Here is a 27,593-nt window from a genome sequence, read left to right on the forward strand (position 1 = left end):
TGAGCTCAACATCTTTTGGGAACTTGACTTAAATGTGAAGAGATGAACCAGCCAGCCAAAGACAGTGACTGATGTGGTTAGCCTGTAAAATGGACAGCACTGTTCAAAGGGGCAGCGAGAAATCATGCCCAAGTCATTGCAATAGCAAACTACTTTGTGTGGCTGAATGGCTGCTAGTTTAGTAGAAGACAAGTTGACTGTATGTAGAGGTGTTTCTGAAAAGTGGCTATATCTATTTTTGTGTGATGTCTCTGTAGTTCTTCAAGAGCAGATGTGCAAATGGAAGGCCACATAACCAGTAGCAATCTTGGGAATGGCGCAAATTCCTGCCTGTAGTTTCACCTCCCTAAAGAAAGGAGATGGTATACAAAAAAAGGGAAGAGGATAATGAATGTGTAACTTTTTAAGGACCTTTGCAACTCAAGGGAACAGTAAGGGCCTGAGAACTGCACAAAATATTTTTTTTACGCTGATTTCTCAGGTTTCTTTTGTAAATCTTAAAGCTCTGCTTTGCAACCCAGTAAAAGCCAGAATGAATTGAAAATTCTACTTGTGAAATATACACATTACTTTTGAGCTACCCTGTAGGTTTTTAAAATGGTCTGGAGCTTTGCTGGCCAGGTTGTTCATGTTGAGCATCTTTGAGACATGATTTATGGGCCTCTGTTAACAATTAAAATCCTAATTGGGTTGGTATTTTGTTTCATTTGGGGATTTCAACAGCTACAGCAAGGTATGTGTTGCCTGTTATATTAAGCTAGTATTAAATAAATCCATCTTTCCTGAAATTCGAGCAATTAATCCATCTGTTTTAATAATTGTGACGTTTAAACTAATAACTTCTCATAGCATGTAAATATAAGTACAATTCCAACAACAGTTATTGTACTATGAATGATCTGGTACCAGAAAAATAAAGTAGGTAGAAAACACATGGAGGTAGATATTATTAAAGGTGAAAGAACACAAGAAAAATGTTAATTCCTTAGTTCTGTACATGTAGAATTGTTTCTGGAATGGAAGTACCAGCAATAACAAGAGCAATAAGAAGCTCCCAAATCAGTATCAACATGATAGCAACTCTCTGTTATGTTATTTTATTTGCCTTCTCAATCCAGTTTGCAATTACTCCATATTTTTATTAGTGTACCTGAGAGCAGAATGAAGCTGATTTTTTGCAGCTGAGAATTATGTCTTATAAACAGTGCATTCCAAAACCAGACTGGTCTGAGTCCCTGAAATGGCATACATAGGAAGAGGCCCATTCTACACTGAAAAAATGTTAATAATTAAATAGCCATGAGGCAATGAGAACACAAGAAATCCATGCACTGGTCAGAAGCCATGCTGAGATAATCTAGATATCAGTGCATTGTCTTAAGAATGAACTGATCTCCCTGCTTATGGGCCAAAATCTTTTCGTTCTAATGTGTAGGATGAAGGAAAAGCATTACATCCCAATTTTCCACCAGAAAATTAAAAGCTGAGTGCTTCAAGGCAAGTGTCCTTCAAAATGGCCATAGATACAGAAGAGGGAGGATTGCCTATTGGTTTTTATGAAGAGGGATAAGAGAAATGTCACCTCTTTTCTGACACAAGAAAATTCAAAATTAATTCTTAAAGCAGAAACAATCTCCACAGACCTCTGAGACAATATAGGCTTACGCATATTAGACACTTACTTCTGCCTGTACACACAACAGTCATTGACCTCAATGGGATATTCCCCCAGATTTGATTAAAGAAGGGACTTTTCTGCAGTGAAGTGTGGCACAGCATGATCTGCTAAAATAGCCTCAAGAATTAATGAGAAATACATTTTCTCAGTGATATGATGGCCAGGCTGCCCTGAGAGGCTGCCTGTCAGCTCCTATCAGTCATTCCATTAGGAGGACTGCAAAACATCCCTGCCGTTGCCAGCTTGGAAACCTCACGCTCCATAGCAGGACACGGGTCAAACATGAGTGTGCAGGACTGCTGATGGGCCTCATCCCTGGCTGAGACTGTAGAGGAAGTTTTGGCTGCCGAGAGCTTTTTCCTTCTAACTTTCTTGCCTTGGCTCGTCACCCCACAGGGTGTGAGATAAAGCTGAGCTCTAAAGGAGTTGACAGCACTCATCGCTGCACACTAGGTGTTCAGCCACCTTGCAGGGCTGGGTTATCATTTGCTTTGTTGTGTGATATGTGTATTTCTCTGTGCTTGCAACAGCCCAGATTTTTGAAATGGAAGCACCTGATGTTCATAACAGCAATGAGAGAGCAAAACAAATGTCTGAATATCCAAACCTCTGTGTCAGCCAATGCATGTGCTACTGGAAGCTTTCTCTGTGATGTTGAGTTTAGCTGACAGAAATATTCTCAGAAACACAAGTTTGTGAGCTCCACACGCAGCAGTCAGAGCCAGTGTTTTCAACGTGCCAAGAGCAGCTCTGTGATGGCTGCAGTCTTGGCCAAAACACTGGGGTTGAACTGGAACTAAAGCTAAAAGCCCAGTTTACTCCAATGCAAATTAAAGGTCTCCATTTGAGCTGTAGCAAATACACATTAGCTACGTTATGGAATTAAGGCTTTTAGTACAGATGGTTACGGAAGCATACAGATATGAACCTACAAGCTTTGAAATGCCTTCCTGGGGTTCTGTTAGTTTCTGCAACGTATGCGTTTCTGCTGCAATGGCATTTAGTGTAAGACTTTGGCTAGATGGGATTGACTTTGGATATAAGCACATAATGAGCAGAAACTTTAGTATCAAATAGGCCACATGGTTTTCACAATGAAATAATAAAAGCAAATACATTTGTACTGTGCTAATGAGTTAAGCCTGAGATGCTTAAAATTAGGTAACAAAGGCACTTTATACAAAGATGTTCATGCCGGCAGATATTGGTGAACTCAGGCTGCTACTTTCAAGATGTTTGCAAAGTTCCTGTTTGATAACGTTGGCGTTGTTGACATTGTAGTATGGATGCGATATGTTTTTACTTGTGGAATGGAATACCCAGCTTATATAGCACAGTTTTTAGCTAGTGGAAATAATTTACAAAGGTGTGAGTAAAACTGAGCTGTTTGGAGAGGCACTCTTACTGTGGGATGAAATATCTCGAGTTCATTGTTTGTTTTGCTGTCGCCAGCTGAGAAATCACATTGCTGATGACAAATGCTAGCAAGCTTACCTGATTATAGTAATAAGTTAGTTTAAACTTTGTCTTGCTGCTACCACTTTGAAAATATCTACCATAATACATTTAATAACTTTCACGGTATTATTTATTGTGATGAACTCTATTTTACTCGCCTATCTTTAATCTAATGGCCAATACACAAATCATCCAATGCATATTCCGTAGTGGGTTACAAAAAAGAATGCATCCATTTGATTATATGTTAACTTGAAATTTTCAATCCACAGAATAAAATATTTGAACAAAGAAAAAGTCCCAACTTACTGAATGATATAATCCATTGCAAATTACTTTTTCACCTCTCATCAGCATTATACCTTTATCTCAGAGTGGAACGGAAGGTGGGTATTAATATTCAAAACCAACACAGGGCATTAGGTATTGCAGATCACTGTACAGAAGATCCAGAAATAGATGATTTACTTTAAAGGGGATAATCAAAGAAAGCTAATCAAAAAGCTAATCAAAAAGAATATTTAAAGTTGCCTTGATCATGATCCATAGGTACATATACAGGGAGAGGATAACAAGTACTAAAGGATCTTTAAGCTTTCAGAGATGAATGCATAATATAAATTGCTGGAAGTTTGGACTGGCCAAGATTCCAGTTTGTAAAGTGGGGGAGAAACAGGGGACAACCATGCAGCAAATCATCTGTTAAATGGGTTATGGTAAATTTTTTATTATTAAACTGTTTAAATGGGGATTGGTTAACTTTCTCAAAATCAGTCTCTGCTTTCCTCTTTTGGCACCAATGCAGGAAGGTAAGAGTGCAATTCTGTTGTGTTTTTATGCAGGAAGTCAGATAATTCCTCACTATAAACCCATCTGGCTTTAAAAACCTGTCAGCACAAACCTTGTAGTGTGCCTAAGAGGAAGTACACAGTCACATGGAACAGATCACTGCTGAAGAAGAAGGTATATGTAAAAGTTAGTAATGAGGAGGGGAGCGATGTGAGGATGTTTAAGATGAGTTTTGAAGAAAGAGGACACCTGGCAGCTGATGTCAGGGATAGCAGAAGTTCAAAGGAAAGTATAAAACCAAAATCAGGAGAAGAAAACCAAAGGAGATACAAGATAAAGACTGCTTTAACCATGAGAAATAGATCAGGAGGGGAAAACCCAGTGATTTAGAAGTAGGATAAATAATAAAGAGCTTGGCAGATGTGAATTAAGGGCCTGAATTTTTTGCAGTAAAGATGTCAGCTGAAGGATTCGAGTGGTCTGTACAATGTTTTGAAGCCATCAAAGAAGAAGAGGACAGTGAGGAGGAAAAGCCTTTTCCAGCACTTAAAAGAATCATGAAAAGAAGAAACAGAAGTAGTCGATGACACACCAGAAGATTATATACATGACCCACTGATCAAAGCAGAGGGTGACACATCTAATCTAAAAATCTTTCTTCACAGAAGTAAAAAACAAAGGGTCCTGTTCACCATCTATTCCCTTCCTCCTCAGAAAATTTTGCTCATGGTTGTGAGGCAATGCTAGCGTGTTCTGGGGCAGAGGAGTAGTTAGCAAGAGAAGCGTGCATCAATAGCTGTTGCTTTGGTTACAAAGGCACATGAGCATGTATAGTTGTGACAAGTTATTTTCAGCTTTACACTGTGAAATAGAGAGAATATTAATAAAAAAGATTATGTTACCTCTGCTTGGTGTCTCTGTGGTGGAAAGTCCCAGTGCAGTGTCACATGCTACATCATCCTGCATAATTGTTGCTGTGTGCTCTAATGACATTGAAGTCACCCCTGACGCCGAGTGCACAGAACTCATCAACTCGAGAAGGAAAAGGTTGTTACTGGTGCTGGGGATACGTCTTCATGAATAGCATTTCTTAAGTGCTAGCTATTAACTTGAGTGGGAGCAGTACTGGGCACCCAGCTGCCTCTACTGCATGTGTGTCAGCACATAGATACCGCTGAATCCCTAGCCTAGCCCACGCTAAGGCATACGCACAAAAGGCACAAAATTGCAGAGCAATCTCTGTCTCCCAGTGAAAATCAAGCACGGTGGGGGATCAAACAAATGGTTAGATCTCTACTGACATTTCAGAGCTTCTGCAGGCAGAGATGACAGCAACTCAGGTTTAGGAGAAGGCAGAGAAGGAGTGGGAATGGGGTGCAAACAGCATGGTCGTGCCTCTTGGTACTACAGGGGTCCATGGAGGCCCAGGCATGAACTCTCCATCGGGAAGAGAAACGAGCTGTGAGCTCTGGAGTGAAGCAGAGAGAACCCAGGGTCCTACCACTGCGCTTACTATCTAGAAGATGATGGTAATGGCTGGAAGCGATTCAGTAGCCCCACTTCTGTGCTGTGTCCAACCACAGCTTCTGGTTTAGACTCCATGAGGAAGCACTGTGATGAATCTTGCCCTTCATGCCACTTTTTTCGGCCCTGTTACATAGCAGGACAGTCTGACCCCCTGGGGGAGAGGACAGCTATGACAGCTTCTCCTTTAAAAGTTTATTTTTTGAAGCTTCGTATCCATGACATCAAGAAGGGAAGTCAATGGATAGCAATGTTAAGAGACAAAAAAAGACATTCCATTTGAAGAAATGACCCCTTCGTAAAACCTGTTTGTGAACTCGAGATTTTAAATGAGTCTGACCCAGTGGGGAAAAAAATCAAACTGTTTTGTACAGAAGAACTTCTCTGCTGGAAAGCATATAAGAAAGTTCACAGGCACTGCAAACGCTAGCCCAGTGGGTAATTCTCTGAATGAGATGCACTTCGCACTCACAGCAGTGCTGAAATTCAGCAGCTCCCAGGACTGAGATTTATTCCATTCTACCAATAAGAATGCAACTAATAATAGTTTTAAAAAGGAATAATTTACCATGTGAGAGAAGATAAAAGACCAGATTCTCATCTTTATTACTCTGGCTAATGCAGACATATTTTGCACCAGTTCACATAAAGTACAGATGTCACAGATGTTTTCACAGAATAGACCCAAAATAAATGGGATCAGAATCAGACTTTGAAATTTTATCACAAGGGATTTACATTGTTCCTAGTATAATTAAATTCCCTGTGTACTCAAGGAAGACCTGAGGGCCAGGTCCACTGTAGGAGGCAGAAGGGTATTCCACTGCCTGAGGCCCGAACACTGCACTCCCTCTGAACTGCGCTTTGGTCGCACTGAAACAGGGAGGGTGAAGGCTGGGACACCACTGGCAGTGATAAGCTCCTGCAGCAATAAGCCTCTGCCAGCAAAGGCTTTAGCATCCCTTCACCTCCAAGTTTATGTGCGAGCTCTCCTCAGAGCAGAAAGGGGTACCCTTAAACTTAAATTTGTGCTGATGTGGCTGCTAAGTATCACTCAAGAGACAAGTCTCATTGAAGTCAATGGTCTACTCCCCACATAAGTAATCTTTGTAGGCTGGGGTCTTACTTAGCCATCCTTCACAGAGCACTTTAGGTTCCTCTGAGACCATTTGTTACAGTCATTTTTTCCTCCCCTTCCGGTTGAAGAGTTTGGAAAGGTGTCAGAGGATTAGTATCATGCAAATTGCAAAAGGAAAGTGTCACTGTGGAAGGAAGACTTCACAAAAAATAGCTTAGGGGACTCTACAATATCCAGAATTAAATTTTATAGCAGTCCATAAAATTGAAGTATGAGCCAAGGGTTAACAACCTTGAATTTTGCCCTTAAAATTAGTCCAAGAAAATCTACTTCATTATAAATACGGTAGTACTATATAGTGTCCTGTTGATTGATATGCCCAAGAGCTACCTTTGTCGGCAGTCTTTTAAGCGGTAATCCTTCATTTTGGTCTTAATAGTGAGATAGGCACCTCCTTCCTCATTGGGCTATCAATTTTTACCTGCCAATACAGTTTGATGAGCTTGCTTGTATGCTGCTCAGTGCCTCCTGTCAGCCAGTACATATAGTCAGCAATCATGGCGCTCCTGATGACAAAAGCAGAATAAATGAGTGTAAAGGGAGAGAAGGAAAGTATATAGCAATGTTTAAAGGAGGTAATATTAAAAGAGTGTAACGTGAGGCTTGTATCAAAAGAGTACACATAACTCTCAGCCTTTGCCCAACTTTAAGACAAGCATTAGTAAACATTTTTTAGCTAGCTAAACTATCTGCAAGCAAACAACCCTAGATTTTTTTTTTTAAATAGCTTTCAGTATTTTATTCTGAGCAAATATTTAGTGACTGCTATACAACATTTCAGTCTGGCTTATCTTTTTTTGCTTTAAAGTATTTCTGGGTGAAATATCATATACATAAGTATATTTCTTCCAGGACAGCATCAACATGTATGACACTAGCTTGGCAGTCTGAGAATTTCACTTTTCTATGGCAAACTCAGACATAGTTCACCTTTGATTAAACTATATCTTAAAAAAACAACCCACCAAACTAAAAGTAATCAGCTATCTTGCTACCTAATTGAGTATGCTTTAGTACTCCCACTGTCTGTGACAATCATTGCATTACTCTTTCTAGACTGGAGGATATTAAAAAACTATTGTGCAATGGATATTAATGCAGAGTCTTAACAGACTTTAGAAAATCAGTTTGCTTTTATGGCTGCCTCTCCACACTGCTCTCCATTTCCTTTCCTCTAGAGATTCCGAATCCAATTAAATGTGACTAGATGTAATTCCAAATTGTCACTTTAGTCAATTAAACATATAATAATCTTGTGTACCTAATTACTAGCACCAAAAGTTTATTTGTTGATGTAGTACTATCAGTGTGTACTTCTGCATGTTCCCCTTATCATTGCCTATATATTAATTGTGCTTTGACGTTACTGTAAATTGAATTTGAAATTTCCCCCTAGTTAAAAGTGTCTCACAAACAGTAATCCCAGTCCTGTTGTAATACCCTTTCAGAATGTACTTTCCAAGGCTGTATTATGTTCTTAATGAGATATAACCCAAAATACATGGATTTAACAATAAACATTTCAAAGCAGGCCCAGTATCAGGGGGTAACATATTGTTACAAACAGGAACAAAATCTTCCCTTAGATGTTCTCATACAGCTCCTGTTAATTTCACTGGGAGAAAAGTAATTCAGTAGGATCCATGGATTTCTGCATAAGGGCTGGATTTAACCATAAGCTTTATCCAATGCTCATTCAAATTGTTGGCAAAAATCCTCTTGACTGCACTAGAACAAAGAGCAGTTTCTAATTGAACATCGTTAGCCCAGCCGGCACAGGATGAACAAAGGATGAAATCCTCATTGCCTTGAAAATCACTGGCAATACTCTCATTGACTCCAAATGGTGCCAGAGTTTAATCCCAGGAACGACATATGGATCCTGTGGATGAAGCAGAGAAGGTGAGCAATGCATCCAGCTTTGCCTGCTTGACCTGGTGATGGTTTTGAGGAAAGACCTTCACTGCATCCTGAGGTGCAAAAGGGAAATAACCATGTGGCACAAAATTGATGGAAGACTTTGAATGAATCTGTCACATTAGAATCTATCATATTATTCTCTACCTTTTGTCTACTGGAGGCGGTCTACAAAGCTTCCAGCTACTGTAGCAATGACAATAGCTAATCCGTAGCAGTGTATGTGAGCGGTGGTGGCCTCCTGCGGCCACCTTGTCAGAAAGAAGGGAATTTCAATCTAAATTCAGAGCAATTCCCAAGCCCTAAAGCTACATTTGCAAGTGGTCATTTACAATTTGGGATATAGATATACCGGCCCCCAACTGCTGTCATTTCAAAGATTAAAACTGGCAAATCCTTAACCTTGAGCGTCACCGTATTGCTGCCTGCCGCTGCGGGAGCACTGCCACGGGTTGAATGCAATCAGCTGGTACAGAGCCACTTGCAGCCGCTCTGCCGTCCCTACTGCAGGCTACGCACTGGCAAAGCCAGGATCTGTCCCACTGGCAGCACAACACGACATCCAATTCGTGACCTCTGGCTTCTCGGCGGTATCCAACACTTCTCCCGGGGTGGCACTGCTTTCAAAGGTGGAGATGTGCACAGAGCCCTGGACAAATCTGGAATCAATTCTCAGACAAGTCACTTTATCTTTCTCTGTTTCTCAGCATCAGCTGTAAACTGCAGGCAATCGTATTTGACTGATTTAGTTGTTTGGTGTGCAAGTCCTCCTGGCGCAATCTTTTGCTAATTTTTCGCAGCGTGCTCAGCACAACACCACTCTGATCGTGGCAGAGGTCTCCAGGCATCACTGCAATCCAGACAAACACCTTTCCTCTTTATTCTTCCTTCTTAGTTGGTTCGTATTTAAATAATCAGAACACGCTTACATTTTCAGCATTCGTGTTTAGTTTTTCAACGTCTGCTTTTATCCCTGATAGATTTCTCCATTATATCAGGAATGGCGAGGCACACACGTAAAACCCCTCCCAGCCTTTCGAGTGCCTCCATCCCAATTTTACTTCTCGGTTCCTTAGCCATCAGAAAGCACCCACAGGTCAGAACTGACACTTGCTATTGTGACCTCAGGGCTTATGAGGGACTTAAAAAATTCCACTTTCAAAAGAAACACTAGCATTAATGCTCTCTATGTGTGTGGCCTGTGTCCAAGACCAAATGTGCCCAAGTCAGAGAGTTTTCTTTGAAGGCCTCGAAGGCTGAGTTCACAGGGCCAGACTGACACACGCAATAAGGAACTGTGAATTTCCAGATGCAAGGACACACGTGGCGTTACACTGTCTGAATATGGTTACAGGGCTGGGCACTGAAAAATATTTAGGGACCTAAACACTCAGAAACCAAAGGTCCAGTTGGGATATTTAGGTAGGTTAAAAGCCTGGCTCCCACTGAAATACAGGAAGGCATGAAGCACTGAGCTGGGTTCCTAACTCCCTGTGAGCACCTACCCATATGGCCCATAGAAACCCAGGTAACAAAGACTTTCAGCAAGAGACTGATGAGCCCATGAAGCACTCTGAAATGAGACTTAAGCAAAATATTAAGGAAATACGGTTTGTGAAATTATTATTTAAGATCCTCAGCCAATGACCCAACTCATTAACATCATTTTCCCTCTCCATCAGAGTGAAAGCCTGTTGTGTGCACATATCTCAAGACACCATACTTGGTTTTATTTCTTTTTTGATAGCTACATGCCTAACAGCATTTCAGCAAAACTGACCAACCTTCCTTCAATGATACAGCTCTGGAGGTTTTCTCCTTTATTTGGAGGGCCCTTCTTTATTTTAAAATAGACTCATTGGCGATGTTTTTTTACACTGTACAATGCGATGCTTCCATTTCCTTCAATGTACTAGTGAAGACAGAAAATTTGCGTTCCCCAAACTGAGAGGAAAATATGAAAAAATGAGGAGTGGAATTCACACTTTCTGACTCCGAAGCTTCCCTTCTTATATCTGATAAAAATTTCCAGGGAAGAGGTAAAGAATATAGGTGAAATAGTTACTCTTACAGGTAATTCTGCAATTCAGATTATTCTGGTTGTATGTATACAATGATCTCTTCTTGGTCGGGTTAGTCCAGCGTTACACTTCCACCTCTGCTAAAGACATGCTGTATCTATTTTTAAAACAGTTTGAAAACTAGTTACAGAACAAGCTGCAACTGTCTTTTCTAGTTGCACATTGAAAACATTGGTCCAATCTGCAGACTGATAAAATACTAAATACAGATCAACGGGGGAATCTGTAATGACTAAAGTAGCCATCCATTGTGAATTATAGTCAATTTTATAGGTAAAATTATAGATGGAATGAAGCATGCAAAAGTCTAGAACATACTGTAGGATTGCATTTTTAATAAAGGTTTATGGAGATAATATATATCTTGAGAATGAAGCTGAGTTGCGTCATTGTTCACTGGTACTCCATAGATAAAAAAGCAGCTCTGTGGTGAGTACAGCTGAGACTGGCGGGATTAATTCCCCTCCCCAACAGGGGTTTGGGAAGAGCAGAAAACAGAAGTCCTTGAAAGAAGTAATTTCCTGATACATTAACTGATATTCCCAGAAACAGAATGAGGGACCAGTCCCTGCCTTGTTACAATACCAATAATGTATATTAAATGCTATGTGTAATGTTATCAGTTGGAATCAGCTGTTACATTATGTGGAGATTTTGGAGAAGTAATGCCAGCCAGCAACAGACCTCGCTTTGATTTGTACCTCTAGAGAGGCTACATAGGAGTTCAACTTTGAACCTTCCTGAGCGCAAGGAACTTCAGGTACAAAAGAACTGGAAAATAGCTCCTGTTTAGACCAAGTAATGAATTTTTCTGCATGAAATGCCATCTTTTTTTTCTTGGTTTTTTTTTTTTTCTTTCTTTTCTTTCTGTTAGTGGGATCTTTCAGATAGTGGTATTAAACTATGTCTGTAAAGAACAAAGATACTTGCATTCTCTTTCTGCTTCTGACACGACGACTTAATTGATATTCAGAAATATTGGCCTCATATTTACAGAACCATCCAGCAGTTTTGAATTACTAATTAGAAATACTTAAAACATGCCTGAATTTCAGGTGTGCAGCCCACCAAATAGCTCTGTCTGAACCGAAGCAGTTCTGACAATACACCTTCAGGAACACCTTAGGGGATGTGGCAGAAAATGCAACAATTCCTTCTTTCAGAACATGAGGCTTTCTATTCAGTTTTTTTTTCCCTTGTTGCTGCTTTGGGCCAGTAAGAAGTTCCATAACATAACCAAACCCATCTGGGTTAATGTAGTAAGTCTGGATCCAAAGGCATCTTGCAATATCTGCTCAGTGTGGCCACTTGGTGGTGCAGAATAATAAGATATATTTCTATACATGCAAGTGAAAAGCACACCACAGATCCTAAATTGTCTCCCTCAGCCCATCTCCAGACATGCATAGGACTTGTAATAAGAGTCAAAGGTAGCTTTTGCTGCATGGCAGCTGCTGACACTATCAGCCAGCATACAGCCAAAGTCTTTGCCGAAGCCATGCAAGCCTGTGACAAGAAAATGGATGGTATGGGTGTGAGAAATATGCAGAGTTTTCTGGAATGCACCAAAGTGTTACATTCCCAAAGATGACAAGAAATTAGCATTGTTGCTAAATACTTGTGTGTTCATTTACCAATGTAAACACTGGGGAAAAAAATGAGGGTAAGACTCAAGGTCAGCTTCTTAAGCCTTGACTGCTCCCCTTGAGCTGCACAAAAAGGAAAAAAAGCCCTGAAGGGGAGAGGGTGATTTCTTTGTAGGTGGCAGAGCCTTAGGAATAATTGCAGCCTATGCACATGGAAGTAACTTTCACTCTTCTATGCTATTCAGCCCCAATTGCTGCTAAGGTCAAGAGACTGATAAGTGGCAGAAAATTACCTTTGCTCTCTACCTCAAGTGATCTCACCTGGATCTGTACTAAGTGATACTAATAGGCAGCCTTGGCTACTGCTACCTGATGTTAGTTGTGTGCAGACCTAACTGCCTGGAAAGGGTAAGTGTATCTCTGTTTTTTCAGTTTAACAGAAACTTTAATATTCTTATTTAGATCAGCTCTGAAGGAGATACCTGGGTATTTCAGCTCTCTAATGTCAGAGTACTGAGTCTGAGATATAAGATGCTAAATAAACTACTGCTCTCTTCTGGGTGACCTTTCTCATTTTCTTCTGAGGTTAGAGAAGGAAAATAATGTTTATAACTGGAATAAGTAGGAAGTAGTAATTTTAATGCAATTATCTTGTTTGAAAAGTGAACAAAATAATAATGGTTAATTTTTAAACATCTCCATATATCCTAAATAAATGTAAGCTTATTACTTGGATGTTATGGAGACACTTAGAAATGATTACATGATGAGAGATAAACAGAACTCCAGAATACTAAGCAGGAATGAAATTAATAATGTCAGTATTTACCTATATGCAGACTAGCCCCAAAATGGGGCCAAAAGTTTTGTTATCAATGCATAACACCTTGATGTTGCTAATTCCTGTTGAGAATTGGCTAAAACTTCCTTTGAAGCATGTCACCATTGGCCTTAAATGCATGGGGAAGCTGCGATAAAGCTCTCCTGTCCTGCCAAACCCTTCCAGGTTGGCGATGGGGTACGCTTGATGTCTTTGCTGAAGTTTCTGGGTCATTAGTCCATTGCTAGAAAGCAGAAGTAGGTTTCCTGCGAGGCAAATGGCACCTGTATTTAGAACACATATATTTATTATCATCTGTCCCATGGTTGCACGCAGGTAACAACTTCCTGTGTCGCATTGAGATTGCAATGCAGTGATAACTAATGTTTCTCATTTAATGGCAACTGTTACGTGAGGACACAGAAATTGCTTCACAAACGTGAGCTGAGCAACACATGGGGAAATGACAAGTCTTTTAAAATGACAGGGGATGCTCAAGCAACCAGGCTGCTAAGCCCAGCAGGATCTTGGGCTCTCCATGACGTGGTGTGAAACACGCACCGGTCAAAATGCACGTGCTGTGCAAATCTCTGGAGGCACAGGAGGCTGCAGGGCGTGCGCAAGCCTGACAGCTGGGGACTCAGACAGGGATGGGAGAGATGGGATGGAAATTTCAGAGGCCCGTGGTCTGTTCTTATTCTGGGCCCTGGCTGGTGCTTGCTCTGCTCTCTGGTGTCTCGCCATGTCCCCCGCTCCCGGGGCTAGGCGGGTACATTGTGCTGTCAGTGTTTGGGTTCACTTCTGGAGTGGGGTGTGGAGAAACGAGCATCAAAGGCTGCCTCTTCCCTCTGAGGGGGCCCTGTCCCAGTGACCTGATTGACGCTTGGACAATCTCAAGTGATAAGGAATAATGTGCGTGGTGGAGTAGTGGCTGGTGATCGCAGACACGGATTAACGTGTTGTGTTGGTGTCAAATGAAGTAACAGGCCATGTGGCCGTTCCTCTGGGCTTTGCTCCCAGCACTTGTCTGAGCTCCTTCCCTAGACCCAGTTTATGAAGCACTGCTTTTGAGGGATTGCTCTGGGGAGGATGGAGGACACCTAGCCGGCGGGAGCCCTTCCCATCTGAGGGAAAAACATCCGCTTTCTTCTCTCACCTTGGGCACCATGCCCACCTGCCTGTGCAGCGGGGGCCCTGCTCCCCAAGCAGCCCGCTGGGCCCGTGGCCCTGCGTGGGGGACAGCCTGCAGGTGGTGGGAGCAATGCGGCCCTGCGGCCACAGCAGCCCCTGGCATGGGCTGAGGGCAGGCTGCCATGCTGCGGCCCTGGGACAGCCGCTGGGCCCCAGCCCTGACAACTCCCAAAATACTGGACAGAGGTAACCCTGCCCGGCTGCTAGGGCTGCCTCCGGCGTGGTGACGCGCAGGCCCCGGCGGGACCCCCGTGTTCACGTGTGGTGTAAGGAGCTGTTGCTATGACAACAGGTGTGTCTATATATTTTTTTTTTCTTCTTATAAATTGGATTTTTTTATTTTGGGTTAGGAAACCTGAAACAATTAGGCTGGAGAAGGAACATAAACTTTCCCCAGTTTTCCCTAGGGAGGGCCCCAGCAGGGTACCGAGGCCTGTGGCCGGTGTGTGCAGGAGGCAGCAGCTTCTGGGGTCCCCCGGGCTTGAACGCCCAGCCCCACTTAGTTAGATCCATTTAGATCCCTGTCTTTAGTACAGCTGTAAGGTTTGTGAAACAAACCTGGACATACAGGCTAACACAAACTATTCACCCAGCTTTCTTGTGCTACATTGTCAAGCCTGACTAAAAGGAGACGCAAACCTGAACTCTGACAGAGGGCTGAAGTTTACTGCTTGCAGACTTGGTTTGCTTTTCAGTGGATGGGATTACCTAGACTATTAACTTTTTTTTTTTTTTAAATAAGAATGTCAAAAAGCTGAGTCAGCCATACCACAGCTATTAAGATCCTAAAACTTCTTCCTCCTTAAAGATTGCTCACCCCTACTCTGTGCAGTCAGATGAATATGAGTTGTTTGTTCTGGCAGAGGGACAGACAGTCTGTTTTCCCCTACATGTATACAACAATTTCAAGTCACTAGTGTTCTAGCTGGTGATAAAAGAGCTATCTTAAGCTTTTCACAGAACACGGTGACACTGTTAAATCAGCACAGCATTTTGATTAGCAGAAAGATGAGAGCTATACAGCTTAATGAGAAAAAGGGGCTGAATCCCTTCTGTACTTAAAACCCCAGTTTCAGAGCAAATAGGTGGCTACATTTTTCTATAAGTTATGAATTTTCACCTTACTACTGATTCAAGGCTATTCAGTGTCAGCAACAGTCTGAACTATTTGAATAAAGAAGAAAAATTGCTTTCATGCCTTATTGCTCATCTGGTCAGGCCTTCTCCTGCAGATGCGTAACAGGCAGCTGTGGGGCCACAGCCCGTGGACTTAGTAACTTGAAGGACACAGAGGCTCTGGTAACTCTTTGTTCAGGAGCTTTGAGGTTCATCCTTGGGTGCATGTTCCTTTTCTAGCATTCCTGTCCTTGAAAGAAGGGGCCAGTGGTTTGCCTGTTCTGTCCTTGAAGATAACGTGGACCTCTGAGGTTTTTCTGTGGCTTACACATCCCCTTGCACATAGGTGTCCCTTATCTCCTTCTTCCCGAAGTAGCAGTCCTTATATTGCCAGGAAGGTTCATTTCTCCTTGGCCTCCTCCAAGAACATTTTCTCAGTTTTGGGACAGAATTGAGCCCAGGACTCTTTCCTGAACTTTCCATTCTGGTTATTAAGTGGTGTTTTGATCAGCTGTGACTGTGTGTCCTTTGGCTGGGTACTAGTAGTAGGTGCTGTTGGAGGCTGCTCCTAAGACTAAATGTCTTCTAACACCCAAAACTTCTTGGTAACTTCCGGACTAAATGTATATAAAATGCATTTATGTCCATTTGTTCAAGGGCCAAGATGGTCTTTCAACTGAAATAGGTTCTCTCCCTCTTGAGGTTTAAATCTTTACTCTGTTTGTCAAGAGCAGTCTTCTAACATCAGAGATACCAATAGAGGAGAAATATATTTACTAGCTGTCGTCTTAGTGAAAGTGGTTGCTGCACTTTGGAATTCATCATCTGTGACCCCACAGGGGTGTTTCTAGGATTGCTTTACAATGCCAAATGGCCTCAGGCTGCACTCCACATGGTGGCATCTTATCAGAGTGCTATCCCAAAGGAACCACTATGCAGCTGACAGAATTCAGAAGTGATGCAGATATGCCCATATCTAAGTCCTTACATTAATTCAGGCATCCTTGTATTTAGACTGCTTCATATATTTATCCTCCTGATACTGGGCTCTACTAGTAAAAATTACACACAGAGGAACTTAAGCTTAAATTACAGTTGACCCCACTCTAACCTATGACCTTCTCTGAACCAAAGAATTCTGTCTGGCATGTCCTCAGAGACGAAATCTTAGGGGATCTCGGCTTGACAGGTAGGCAGAGTTAAATGTCATTACCCATGCTGCTTGTGCCGAGTAGAACTGTTCACAGCCAGCCACTCCTGCCTGCAAACCCATACAGTGTTTGGGGTGTATTTAATGAACTATGCGATAACTTAAAAATCACGTGAGGGGGTGGGAAGGCAAGGGATACTTAAAGGCAGAAAAAGGAGTAGTGTGACCTTGTTCTCATGCAAAAAGCAAGCAGCAATAAATGACAGCTTATGCTAGCAAAAACCAAGTTTGTATTTCCAGAAACTGCAACTGAATATCTGTATGCCATGGTTTGTCTGTAATGAGCAGAGTACATTATGCACCATTAGTGGGGTTTGACTAGGACCAGTGACTCCAGTGAGATGACGGAAGTAGTGCTAAGCTTAGTTTAACACAATCTGCAGAAGCAGCTCTGCACAGTTGCTATAACACTGTGTTAAACTAGGCTAAACTCTGAATACTGCTATAGTCACTGCTTTTGGAACCACTCTGGATTCAGTCTGTCAGAATGTTCCTCTCCTTTACAAAATACATAATCTCATTTAAAATCATCTAGTTTCCTGAAAGCTACTCAACATGGGGAAAAAAGCTGACAGAGTTCCCTCTTGCCTGCTGATGTAGTAAACTTACTGATTGCTTATCTGCAGTAACACCAACTGCATTTATTTTTTACTTATTTTTTAAATCATATTTATGAATACCACCTTGGTTCATACTGTCTTCTCAAATATAGGCATTTATACGTATTGCTTCTTAGGAAAGTGTTGTGTTTTGTGTGTTGTGTTTTTTTTTTTTTTTTTTTTTAGCTTTTATTGTTGTGTGTTATTTTAAAAAAATCTTTGACTTGACTTCAAGGAGAAAGCCCTCCTTCTCCCCCTGCCCCCTCAGCACTCCAAACAATTCCCTTTGTAATATTTCATCTGTTGGGATATTAGTGAATTTTTGGGTTTGAAAGTAGCCTGGGCAGGATTTTGCACCTGTCACAAGCAACATACTCTCCTAACACAGCTGTAAAATATCTGGCTGATCAGTGAACCTCAACTGTTGATGATTCAGTAGATGACAATTTCTCTCTGAATCAACACCCCAACAAGATTTTTTTAAGAAGAGACTGTTATCAGTGAGATATAACCGGAGATCTAGAAACTGTCACAACACTTCATTGTCTTTCAACAAAATGTTTCACTTTCATAATTTCAGAGTGTTTTGTTTGAAAAATAACCTGTGCTTGTTTTGTTTTGTTTTACAAAAAGGTGTCAGTGGGTTTACGGTCCAGTAAAGTATTCCAGGTTTATCTGAAATCCTGTTTCTAAAGAAACCGGGAAAAACTGTTTCCTCGTTTTGAGGAACAGATTTTTTCTCCTTTCCTGACGTGTGAAAGCTAGTGGAGATTACTTTGACATAATCAGAATGTGTGTCCCGAAGAAAGAAAAGTGCTTGTCCTGGTTTTTTTTGGCTGAAGTCAGCACAGAAAATTGAAGTTCATCTTCCCAAAATCCTCTCTGCAACTCTGCTTGTCTGCTTGGGTAAAGTAGTCTTCTACTCCCTGTACAAACAGCTTTGCTGCTATTTTAGTAGCTTCAGAGCTCTACCACTAACATCCATCTTAAATGATGAGCAAAGTGACCCTTTCAGTCTCTTGCCTAATTTGCACTGACTGTTCTGCCATTAGTTAGCTAATGATTTGTGAAATATTTTGTGATATACCTTGTGGTCTTCAGCTGAACAGTCCTCTGTAAGTGTCTAATGCTAGTAGTAATGGTGATACAAGCCAAGTCACCATTGCATTTCCTCATGCATTTCTTTCATTTAAGCATGTTAAGTGGTTAAAAACTTCTGCTGCACGTTGAAACTTTTATATTTTGGCAGTGTTAATGCAAGCATACGAGCAAAGCCTCCTCTTGCAGGCTTTCTTCCCACCAGCATTTCCCGTTCACACCAGCAATCTCATCAGCTGCATGCAGGCTAACTTTTGCAGCATACCACAGTGTACCCTGAGATCTTGACATTTTTTTTTTTTCCCACCCCCCTCCACTCAGAGCACACCTGAGTTTCTGCCCAGTGTTATAGGGGAGCCAGGGACTGGAAGATGTTGTATGCATGTAGCTTTTGCTCCAGTGCAGCCTGGGACCTGATCAGTGCTCACCCCTGTGCCTGAGAATGAGTAAATGCTCCTACATGCATTAACCTAACTGCAACTAGTGACTTAATTGGTATTATTCATGTTACGTCAACTGGGAGGATTGGAGCTCTGCTGCATGTGAAATCATATACGCAAAGCCAATGCAAAGCTCTTGCTGATTTTGGAAAAGCCTGGGTATAAGATGATATCTCTACTACTGAGAGCTGGAATGAAAGATGTAGAGAAACCATTAGAGAGCCACGAGCAGCGGAGTACCTTGTAGCTTCAGAGTATCTCTTTAAGCACCTAAACACAGCAGCTTGGCGCAGGTGATTCCGGAAATAAGCTGGGTTCAGGGTAATACTCCTTTAAAAAATAAGAGGGACAGACAAGTTAGATTTCTATTTCTTAAATCTTTAAAGGCTGCTAATAACCAAACTGTAAGACACATACTGTATATGTCTATTCTATACAACTCAACACTGTATGTCTCAATTGTAATATGAACTCTCACTTTTTCTCTCCCGATAGCTGTGAAATATGAACAACCATTATTAAAATTTTTATTGAGGCTATATCATAAAGGCAGTTTCATTAGGGTTTTGTGTGTTGTTCTAGAAAAATGTTCCTGTGATAATATTGCATATTGCCATTAGCTTGTAGATAATATAAGCAATAATGGTACAGTACTTCCTGTTTACCTCTAGCTCCACAAACATGCGTGTCAGTTGTCTGACCCATCTATGTGGAAAAACTGTGCATCTAGAATGTATTTTAATGTTAAACTTGGAAGATTTTGAAATACTTCTGTACAAGTGATAGGTTCTATGCAGACATTGGCACGGGTTTTTTTGACCCTTGCAATTCCAGGTGTAATAAATTATAGGCTGTCAGTCAATATCAGAAAAAGATGGAAGGGTAAAAATAGCGTAAGCTAAGCAGTTAGATTGGCAGGGTGGCCTTCTGATGTGAGCAGGGGGAGGACAAGAGTGAGAGCTCTTTCTACATCCAATTACTTTCCACTTGTGAAATCTCCAACAAGTGACTGTTTTCTCTGGTCAGCACCTCTCCCAGTGCTTCGAGAAAAGGTACATATAGTGTGTTCTAGGATGAAAAGTTTAATACCTATCACTACGTACATGTTTTATAAAGTATTTAATGGTAGCTTATGACATCAAAGAAGAGATTTAACACTGTGTTCTATTACAAAGAAAACTTGTAAACTGGCTTTTGGTTTCCTCATTGAAAACTTTGAATATCATGTTAGCGTTAAAAACTACTGCTTTTGTGATTTCAGTCTACTAAAACCCACAGAACTAATCCTCTTCATAACCAAATAATTTATTAAAGTTAATTAACTGTCTTGAAACTATGACATAAATATATATCTAAGCATATATAAATTCACACTTATGGAAACACCCAGTGCACTTTTAGACCAATAACCAATCATATCAATAACTGTCTTTTCTGTATGTCTGTGGTCTTCAGAAGGAGCTTTCAAAAGAAGTTAAAAACTGAAAGTATCTCCAAGATGCTGTAGACTTGTGAATCAAGTTAGCTGTGTGGACACTTTCTCCAGGGTGTACAGAAGAAGACCTAAATATCTGAATGTTTACATGTACGCTTGCAAGTAATTAGATATGTAAGGAGTGGACCAGTAGATCAGAGAAGCTAATGTTGATATTGTAGGCCATTGGGGCTTTTATTTCAGACTAGGCTTAGCCTGTCCCCTTAAACAAGATGTCCCTATGCATGTTGCCCAAAGCTATCTAAGGTCAGCTGTTGGTTTGGATTCCAGTACTTTCATTAGGTGCTACTTGTATTTTGTGCACACCTTGTGCAGAAGATGTGGGTAGCTTTCTCTGGCAATCTAGTTTGTGAGTGCCAAAACTGGTCTGTGAACAACCTAGGCGCAGAAAAAGGAAAAAAAAAAATAATGTGTAAAGTGCATCATAAGCTTACTGTTGTGCTAAACCAAAATGCTAAGGTAGATGCAGCCAGAGACATTTCTGTTCTGGCACAGTAAAGCTTTACTCTGTATGATCGGAGTCGCTCTGTGCTCTGGAAGTGCAGCTCTGCTGAAGTCCTTCCTAAGGTGGCATAGGAACTAGGAAGCATCTCAGAACTATGCTTTCCCAGTCCAACATTTGAAAAAATGCTCATAAAACTGCACTGAGAGAAAACGTTACCCTGCGGGAGCTACCTCTCTGGGAAGGTATGGAGGGAAAATCAGTGACAAATGATACCATGGGACTTAAGGCATTACTGGAGGAATTGCAGACCTTAGAGACTGGGGGCACATCTAAATACTGAGCTAAAATACAATGCACAAAACAGCACAGGATGTTAAAATTTAGCTGCTTTTAATGAGGGGAATGAATAACCTCTATCAGTAACGAAATCAGAACGCCAACAGCAAACACTGCAGTTCTCAGCCAAACTCAGATCAGAAGTTTAGGCGATAGCAATTTTCACCAAAACTTAATTTAACCAAAACAGAATCATCAAAATACCAAATAATATCAGCATTTGATGATTTGACCAAAACATTAATACCTTAAGTAGATGACAACTGCTACTTCTGCAAGCTGTTTTAAAGGAGATTATTGCTGCTGTAAACTGTAGTCAACAGTCGATAATAGTAATATTGATTCCACCCCCCCCCCCAAGTTATTGCTGCTACTGCAGCCAAGCAATAGCACTATGAGGGGAAAAGAATTAAAAAATCAATAATTCCCTGATAGTTAGCAACACGTTTTCTGTAAGTCTTTGAGCGGGATGTGCTGTGATCAGCTTATAATAAATATAGAACTGTGGCAGTTTTTCACAGAATTAGATATCAGCTCTCCATTTTCCGCCTTGGTGTGTGGTTGTTTTTTTTTTTTTTTTGCTAGTCTCAAAAAGATCAACTGCTGCTCTCGATCTATATACTGAAAAAATATTATATCACACCCTAGTACCTTGAGCAAACATCAGAAAGCTACCTTTGACTCCTGACAGTTTGGTTTGATGTTGCTAGGCTCTCTGTAGCCTATACAGCAGAAATTATTTCTAGTGTATTACTACTCTACCCAAAAGTAGCCCTTTGCTAGCAGCTCCAGTTTAGTAGTCTTTGTGCAGAACAGTGCTAATTTAATACCAGTTGTGCACAAAAATTGTGCAGAGCTACCCCTTTGGCTTTTAAATCTGACTCGGATGTGTTTCAGGTGCTTTTAGTGAAAAGGAAAAAACTACTGAATGAAAATAGGAAGCAAAGGAATCATGCACACAAAGGTTAAGAGGAAAACCCTAATTCCAGGAAGTTCTTCAAATTGGAGCAGATGGGGGACCCATCTGGCCAGGCAGAAATGTGCCAGGCTATGCATACTGAGAACAAGTCCATGCTCCAAGATACACCTCTAGCCATGAGCAGTCTTGATACTAGGCTGGTTAATCCAGTAATTAATTAGGAGGGATGCATTTCAAGAGGGAAGCTCGAAAGAAGAGTTAGCAAAGGAAGAAGGTGGTGGACACACTGGCTGCGGCACGGTCAGGACAATTGCTGTATGTGGTGATTTGTGCCATGAACAGAAGCATCGGTCCTTTGGTCTTTTTACTCTTATGCCTCTCATGGGAGCTTCAGGTAGCAAAGTACTTTCGACAGGAAATGTCTGAAAATGGATAGCTCTTATTTCGCACAGAGAGAACTTCTAATCCGCAAAACTGCAAATAAAGTCACTACATCTGAAGATTAAAACTTGTGTTCTTGCCAGGTTTTGCCCTCATCTGTCAAATGACTAGGCTAAAGTAAACTTGAAATAGATTTTCATTTATTTTTCATCTTCGCTGTAATCCAAAGACTGCCCTGTTAAAAGCCTTTCGTAAATCATTTGGTCAGTTTTTCTCAACAAAACAGTCCTTAAGTAATGCTGTATATCAGCCTCTTTTTTGACATTTTCATTTTTTCATCTTGACATCTTCTCTTAAAAATAATTCAGTGTTTGTCGTATTATCTTTTTTCAAACCATGAGGAGGAGAGAAGGCGGCATCAACTCTCTCCCCATCATAGCAGTTGGAGTATGCAAATCAAAGACTCATGCATTGGTCTGTGGTTTGCTCAGCAAGTTTTTCCTTCGGTCTTACTGCCTGGTGTTAAGAAAACAGGTGTGGCAAGGAACTTGGATTGCTACATCAAAACTGGCTGCTAGAAATCACATTGCTTCTTCTCGAAGGTGCATATTATCTATCAAATTCCTCCCCAAATGCAACTGGGGTTTAACTCTAATCTGACTGACATGAAAAAGTGCCTCTGCTGCTATCCACCACATCATTCGTGTTTGGTTTTTATAGGCCAAGAAAAAGTCAATGAGATGATTCTATAGATGAAACAAGTGAAAAAATACACTTTGTGTCTAAAATAAATGAACTAATTTTTCTTGCTAGTACTGTTGAGTAAAAGCAAGTTTGTAGAGGTGCATGCAGTTATTTCTTTAGAGTAGCAGAAGCTTGGTTTTTTCTTAGTTGTCTGTGCTTTCCTGCAATAAATACACTGTGGTCTACTGGACAAATGCATTTTAATAGTAAATGATAATTGACTTTTGGAGAGGAATTTGTTGTTTATCAGCAGTAAAATTTCAGTGCTAAAGCAGTATGTGTCTCTATAAAGAGAAATGTAAAGCTAGCATGGGTCGGTATGGCAGAGTGCTGTGCTGGCATATCCAGGTGTTGCTGATACTGAGCAGTGACTGTCTGAATGTAGTCACTGAGGTGTTTTTCACCACTATATTAAATACAATGTCATTGCAAGTAATGTGTCAACTAGCATTCAACAGAGCCGTGAATTCACTTGCTGTAGACTAATACAGTACTTTTATCTTCGGTGAATACTGTCAGTCAGTGCAGCTGATGACCCAGCCCTAATATGCTTGCAGATGAACCTGACAAATCCTGTACAATTACAATGAACCTCAACTTTCTTCTTTTTCCTTGTTTCATCTCTATGGCAGGTAGCTTATTATCTGCAGTGTCATCCTGGTCTTACACCTGTTTGAGTCTGCTGCGTTCTGTTCTGCGATCCCAAGGACTAGTTTAAGAGTTCAGGTCTATTATAGGCAGTCAGATTCCTGAAACTCAAGTGCCCTGTGGTAGCCAGGAATCCACCCTATCGTATTTTCCTGCAATTTGCATGTGCAGCTATGTTATGATTTTAAGTTTTATTTGAGAAGCTCATGGCGGTACGTTTAATTGCAGCCAACTTTGTATTCTAAACCACTTCTCCTCCTGGTGCTGTTGTCGGGAACTAAGAGGGATGTGTCTTCGACACACAAAAGCTTGCAGGCTTCCTTGCACTGTGTGAGAGTTTACCAAAGCTGATATCCTGAAGAGGAAAAAAACCCTTCCTGTTGCAACAAGCCGGTGGAAATATTTGGTAGGCTTGTGAAAGCAGGAATGCAGAAGTACTTTCTCCCAGAGGACAAGAGTGTGATGGTTTCAGTGCTAGTGAACATTACTAATTAAAAGGAAAAAGGGAGTGTCTGTGGTGAGGAGAGCCACCTAAAGGGACAGGTGAGGGAGGTAAGGCCTTTCTCCTGAGCATGGTTCTAGTCTCTTGGTGGCTGGGCAGGTTCAGACCCATCAGTTCATGGGAACTTTTCCTTCTAGTGTCACCAAATGCCTGGATGTGGCTGTGCCCACCTGCCCTGTGCTTGGGTACCTTTTTCCCCTGCATAAGTGCTCTGGTCGCTGAGGGAAGGAGCACCCTTCCCTCTCTACCCTGGCTAGTCCTTTCAAAGAAGCGACATGCAAAATTTGATAATGGCTGTGTTAGAGAAAAAAGCTGGAGGATGAAGAGGCCAGCACCACTTGGAAGCTGTAGCTAGAAGAGCAGTCATACCCAATACTACTTATCAAGGTAAATTTGGCAGACTCCAGGATGGGTCTTTCTGGTATCTGATAAATGTTAGGAATCCCTTCCAATATAGTAGTCATCACTGAACCAAACAAACAGCCACAAAGAAGGCAGAAGAGCTTCTACCAAGCTTAGATGCATCAAGGAACAGGACCATATCCTCTTACACTGAAGAACACCTGACTTGTCTTTGGACTGCTGTTGGACTTTTTGGACTTGCAGTTGGGCCACCAATCAGAAATAAATGTGGTTATGGCATCTATGGGCGAGGACCTTCAGTACACAGAAGAAGCCATCTCATGAGGCTTTCGTATCTAAACACACAGGAAAGGAGGGAAGAAATGTGTGTTCCCAAAAAAGGTTTCGCACAACGCCTTTTCTCTGTCAGTAAAGTGAAATATAACTGCCATGCTAAAAGGTTTTGCAGCAGCAATTTGCTTTGAATTGCAAGCATAAGATAAATGTGCTATACAGGTCTTGATTCCTCAGCTGTGAAGGTGGTAAAAAGGAGAATGTTCTCCCGTCCAGAACAAAAAGATATTTAGAAAGATCTTGTTTCAAAGCTTCCAAAACATCTTAACACAAATGGAGATACTCTGCATTCCCTGTCTTGTCTGCATAATGTAGTGCCCCCTCACTTTCCAGCTGTACAAGCATCACTTTCTTGACCACCAAGTTTTCTGATGCCATTAGGACTGCTGTCATGTATCTCAGCTCTAATAAAACAGTTCAGTGTTGCTAGACTTCTCCTTCTACAAGGAACTATACTTCTTCCAGGGCTTCGCTCCCCCTGCCCTCCCCTCCAAAATAAGCCTTTCCTTAATAGGATCCCACCACACATTGCGTAGATAAATGTTTTTGCAATATAGCATCTTCAAAGTAGCTTTTGACCTCAGTGGAGGGAGTCTCAGCCCATAAAGTAGGAACTATGTCACTGATACACAAATCTGGAAATAACGTATGATTCAGAGTTGAGAATCAGAATCCAGAGAAAATGTTTCTCGTTTAAAAAGTAATAAAAAGTTGTAGTACATAAAAATATTTGAAATGCTGTGTGAGAAGGAATCATTTTTTAAGAGTACTTCTGGTTTATATTATGCAGAGCATCTCAATGGAATTGCTTTGTATTAATAATATCTCATCTATTATGTATATTGCAATGTGCCTAACAATTGCTGAAGTAATTAGGTGCTGCTAATTTTTCTTTTTCTTTTTCTCTCCTTTTCTGAGGAGGTAAAGAGATTAGAAGAGTAGTTAGAGCCAAGTATACATTACACTACAGACTTCCCACAGATTAGCAGCATCAGCCATTATGTTGTTTTTCTACTTCTACCTAAAAATCTATGCTCTTGAGCTCTTCTTCTGTTCTGTCCCCATTTTAATGCCCACTGACTGCACTGTATCATAGCATCATTGCATTATTTATTTTTGATTATTTAATATTTAATTAGAACCCCATTCTTCAACTTACTTTAATATAGTCCTGTTTTAAAGGTGCAAAATCAGGAAGCTAGGGAATGGAGAAGTAGCTGAATATTGAATTTTTAGTTTGAAAGTTCTGAATTAATCTGGATTAAAGAGTTCTGATTTACCCTGTCTATAATACGCTGTTTTGAGATACATTTTTTTCTGGCAGATATTGCATAAAGCTTGATCATTAATAATTATTTTAGGCCTTTGGTAAGTGTTTGAAAAGTCACTGGGAAAATGCAGAGAATTTAGAAGTAAATCTCTGAAGCTTCAGCTGTTTTGGATTTTTTTTCCCCCCACTATGTCTCCATAAGAGATTCCCTCTGTTAAGTAGTACACGATTGCTTTAGTGATGACTTAACAGAGGTGCTATTTTCTACTTCGTGTGTCTCCCTATGAATTGTGCAAGAGGCATTAGAGAGCCCTGCCTTCCACGGAACACATAAAAAGGCATAGCAGAAAAAGCTTTACAGATTTATTACATTCTCTATGCATTGCCTTTCTGGGAGGGAGGGAGGGAGTTGGCAGCAGGTCATGCTGCAGAGCGGAGTCTGCAAGGACACAGGAAAATCTTTGCTAACCCCAAAGATTTTGAATAGCTCTGTACGGCATTCTTCGTTATCATGAACAAATTTTTCAGGCATTACTTAGAGATAATGTTAAAGAAGCATGCCACGATGTCTGATTCCTCTTCCTGCCCTCAGGTCTACAATTTTCACATTGTGAGAAGGAGGGCAGGGATGCTGTGGGAGGAGGCAGGTTGCAAACATCCCTCCAGATGGCACTTCCCAACACACCCGCCACCACCAGCTGTGGTCTTCCTATGGCATGACAGCAATCCCATTGGGAAGGGGTGTGACTGTTCATGGGTGGTGGGCAGGCGTGTTCCCCTGCTGAGGAGCTTATTTCCAGAGGAGTCTTAAGGCACCAGCAGCCATACTACCCCTGGGCAGGGAGTGATCAAAAGTAGGCAGAAATGAAAGAAAATGCTTTTTGTTGCTTGCTGCCAGGTAGGTGACATTAACTTCTACCATGTTTTCTAGTGCTTGATCCATGTACAGGATCTTTATGAATGGCAGTCCATGTTTAGGCAAGTGAATCAAGCCATGTGTCTGTCATTCTTCAACTCGTGTGTGCCATGAGGATCACAGCAGCTGAGGAAGTGTAAATACAGCAGTAAAAAGTGTATTTCCGGTAAAAAGGTTCTTTGTTGTTTTCCCATGTGCAAACAGCAAGTCACATGGTGTCAATGCAGATTTATTTTAGCTTGCTTGGATGAAAAAAGCAAAATAACAAAGAAATTGTAAGGGGACATAGTCTTATCCAGAAAGTAGTGCATATTATGTTTTGAAGGATCCTCCATTTTCAATTGTCAGGGAGTTCACCATTGCTCGCTCTGATTTCAAACAAGATTGAATCTTACCAGTTGCCAAGCTGTGTATGTGATACACTGTGGGTTGTCTTTCCACACACAACTGCAGCTTTATGGATTGCTCTGTTGAGCCTGGCCCTCTGAAGAGCAGGCTTAAGTGGGGGACTGCTCTGCTGATATGCTATGCTTTGCTTCAAGATTATTTTCTTCTGGGGCAAAAATTTAACCACTGACATTATTAGGCTGAGCAAC

General features: G+C 41.1%; 1 protein-coding gene across 1 annotated transcript in view; it reads right to left on the bottom strand.

Moving 5' to 3' along the window:
• The window catches only part of SPATA16 (spermatogenesis associated 16), an 87,260-nt gene that overhangs the window by 40,241 nt on the left and 19,426 nt on the right, over positions 1-27,593 (bottom strand). Inside the window, exons 4-5 of the mRNA XM_056358854.1 lie at positions 18,886-18,975; positions 7,009-7,093 (exon numbers count right to left, since the gene is read on the bottom strand). Coding sequence (XP_056214829.1) covers positions 7,009-7,093; positions 18,886-18,975 — 175 coding nt within the window. The remainder of the gene's footprint in view (positions 1-7,008; positions 7,094-18,885; positions 18,976-27,593) is intronic.

This window comes from Falco biarmicus, chromosome 13, assembly GCF_023638135.1.
Source record: "Falco biarmicus isolate bFalBia1 chromosome 13, bFalBia1.pri, whole genome shotgun sequence".
Taxonomy (NCBI): Eukaryota; Metazoa; Chordata; class Aves; order Falconiformes; family Falconidae; genus Falco; species Falco biarmicus.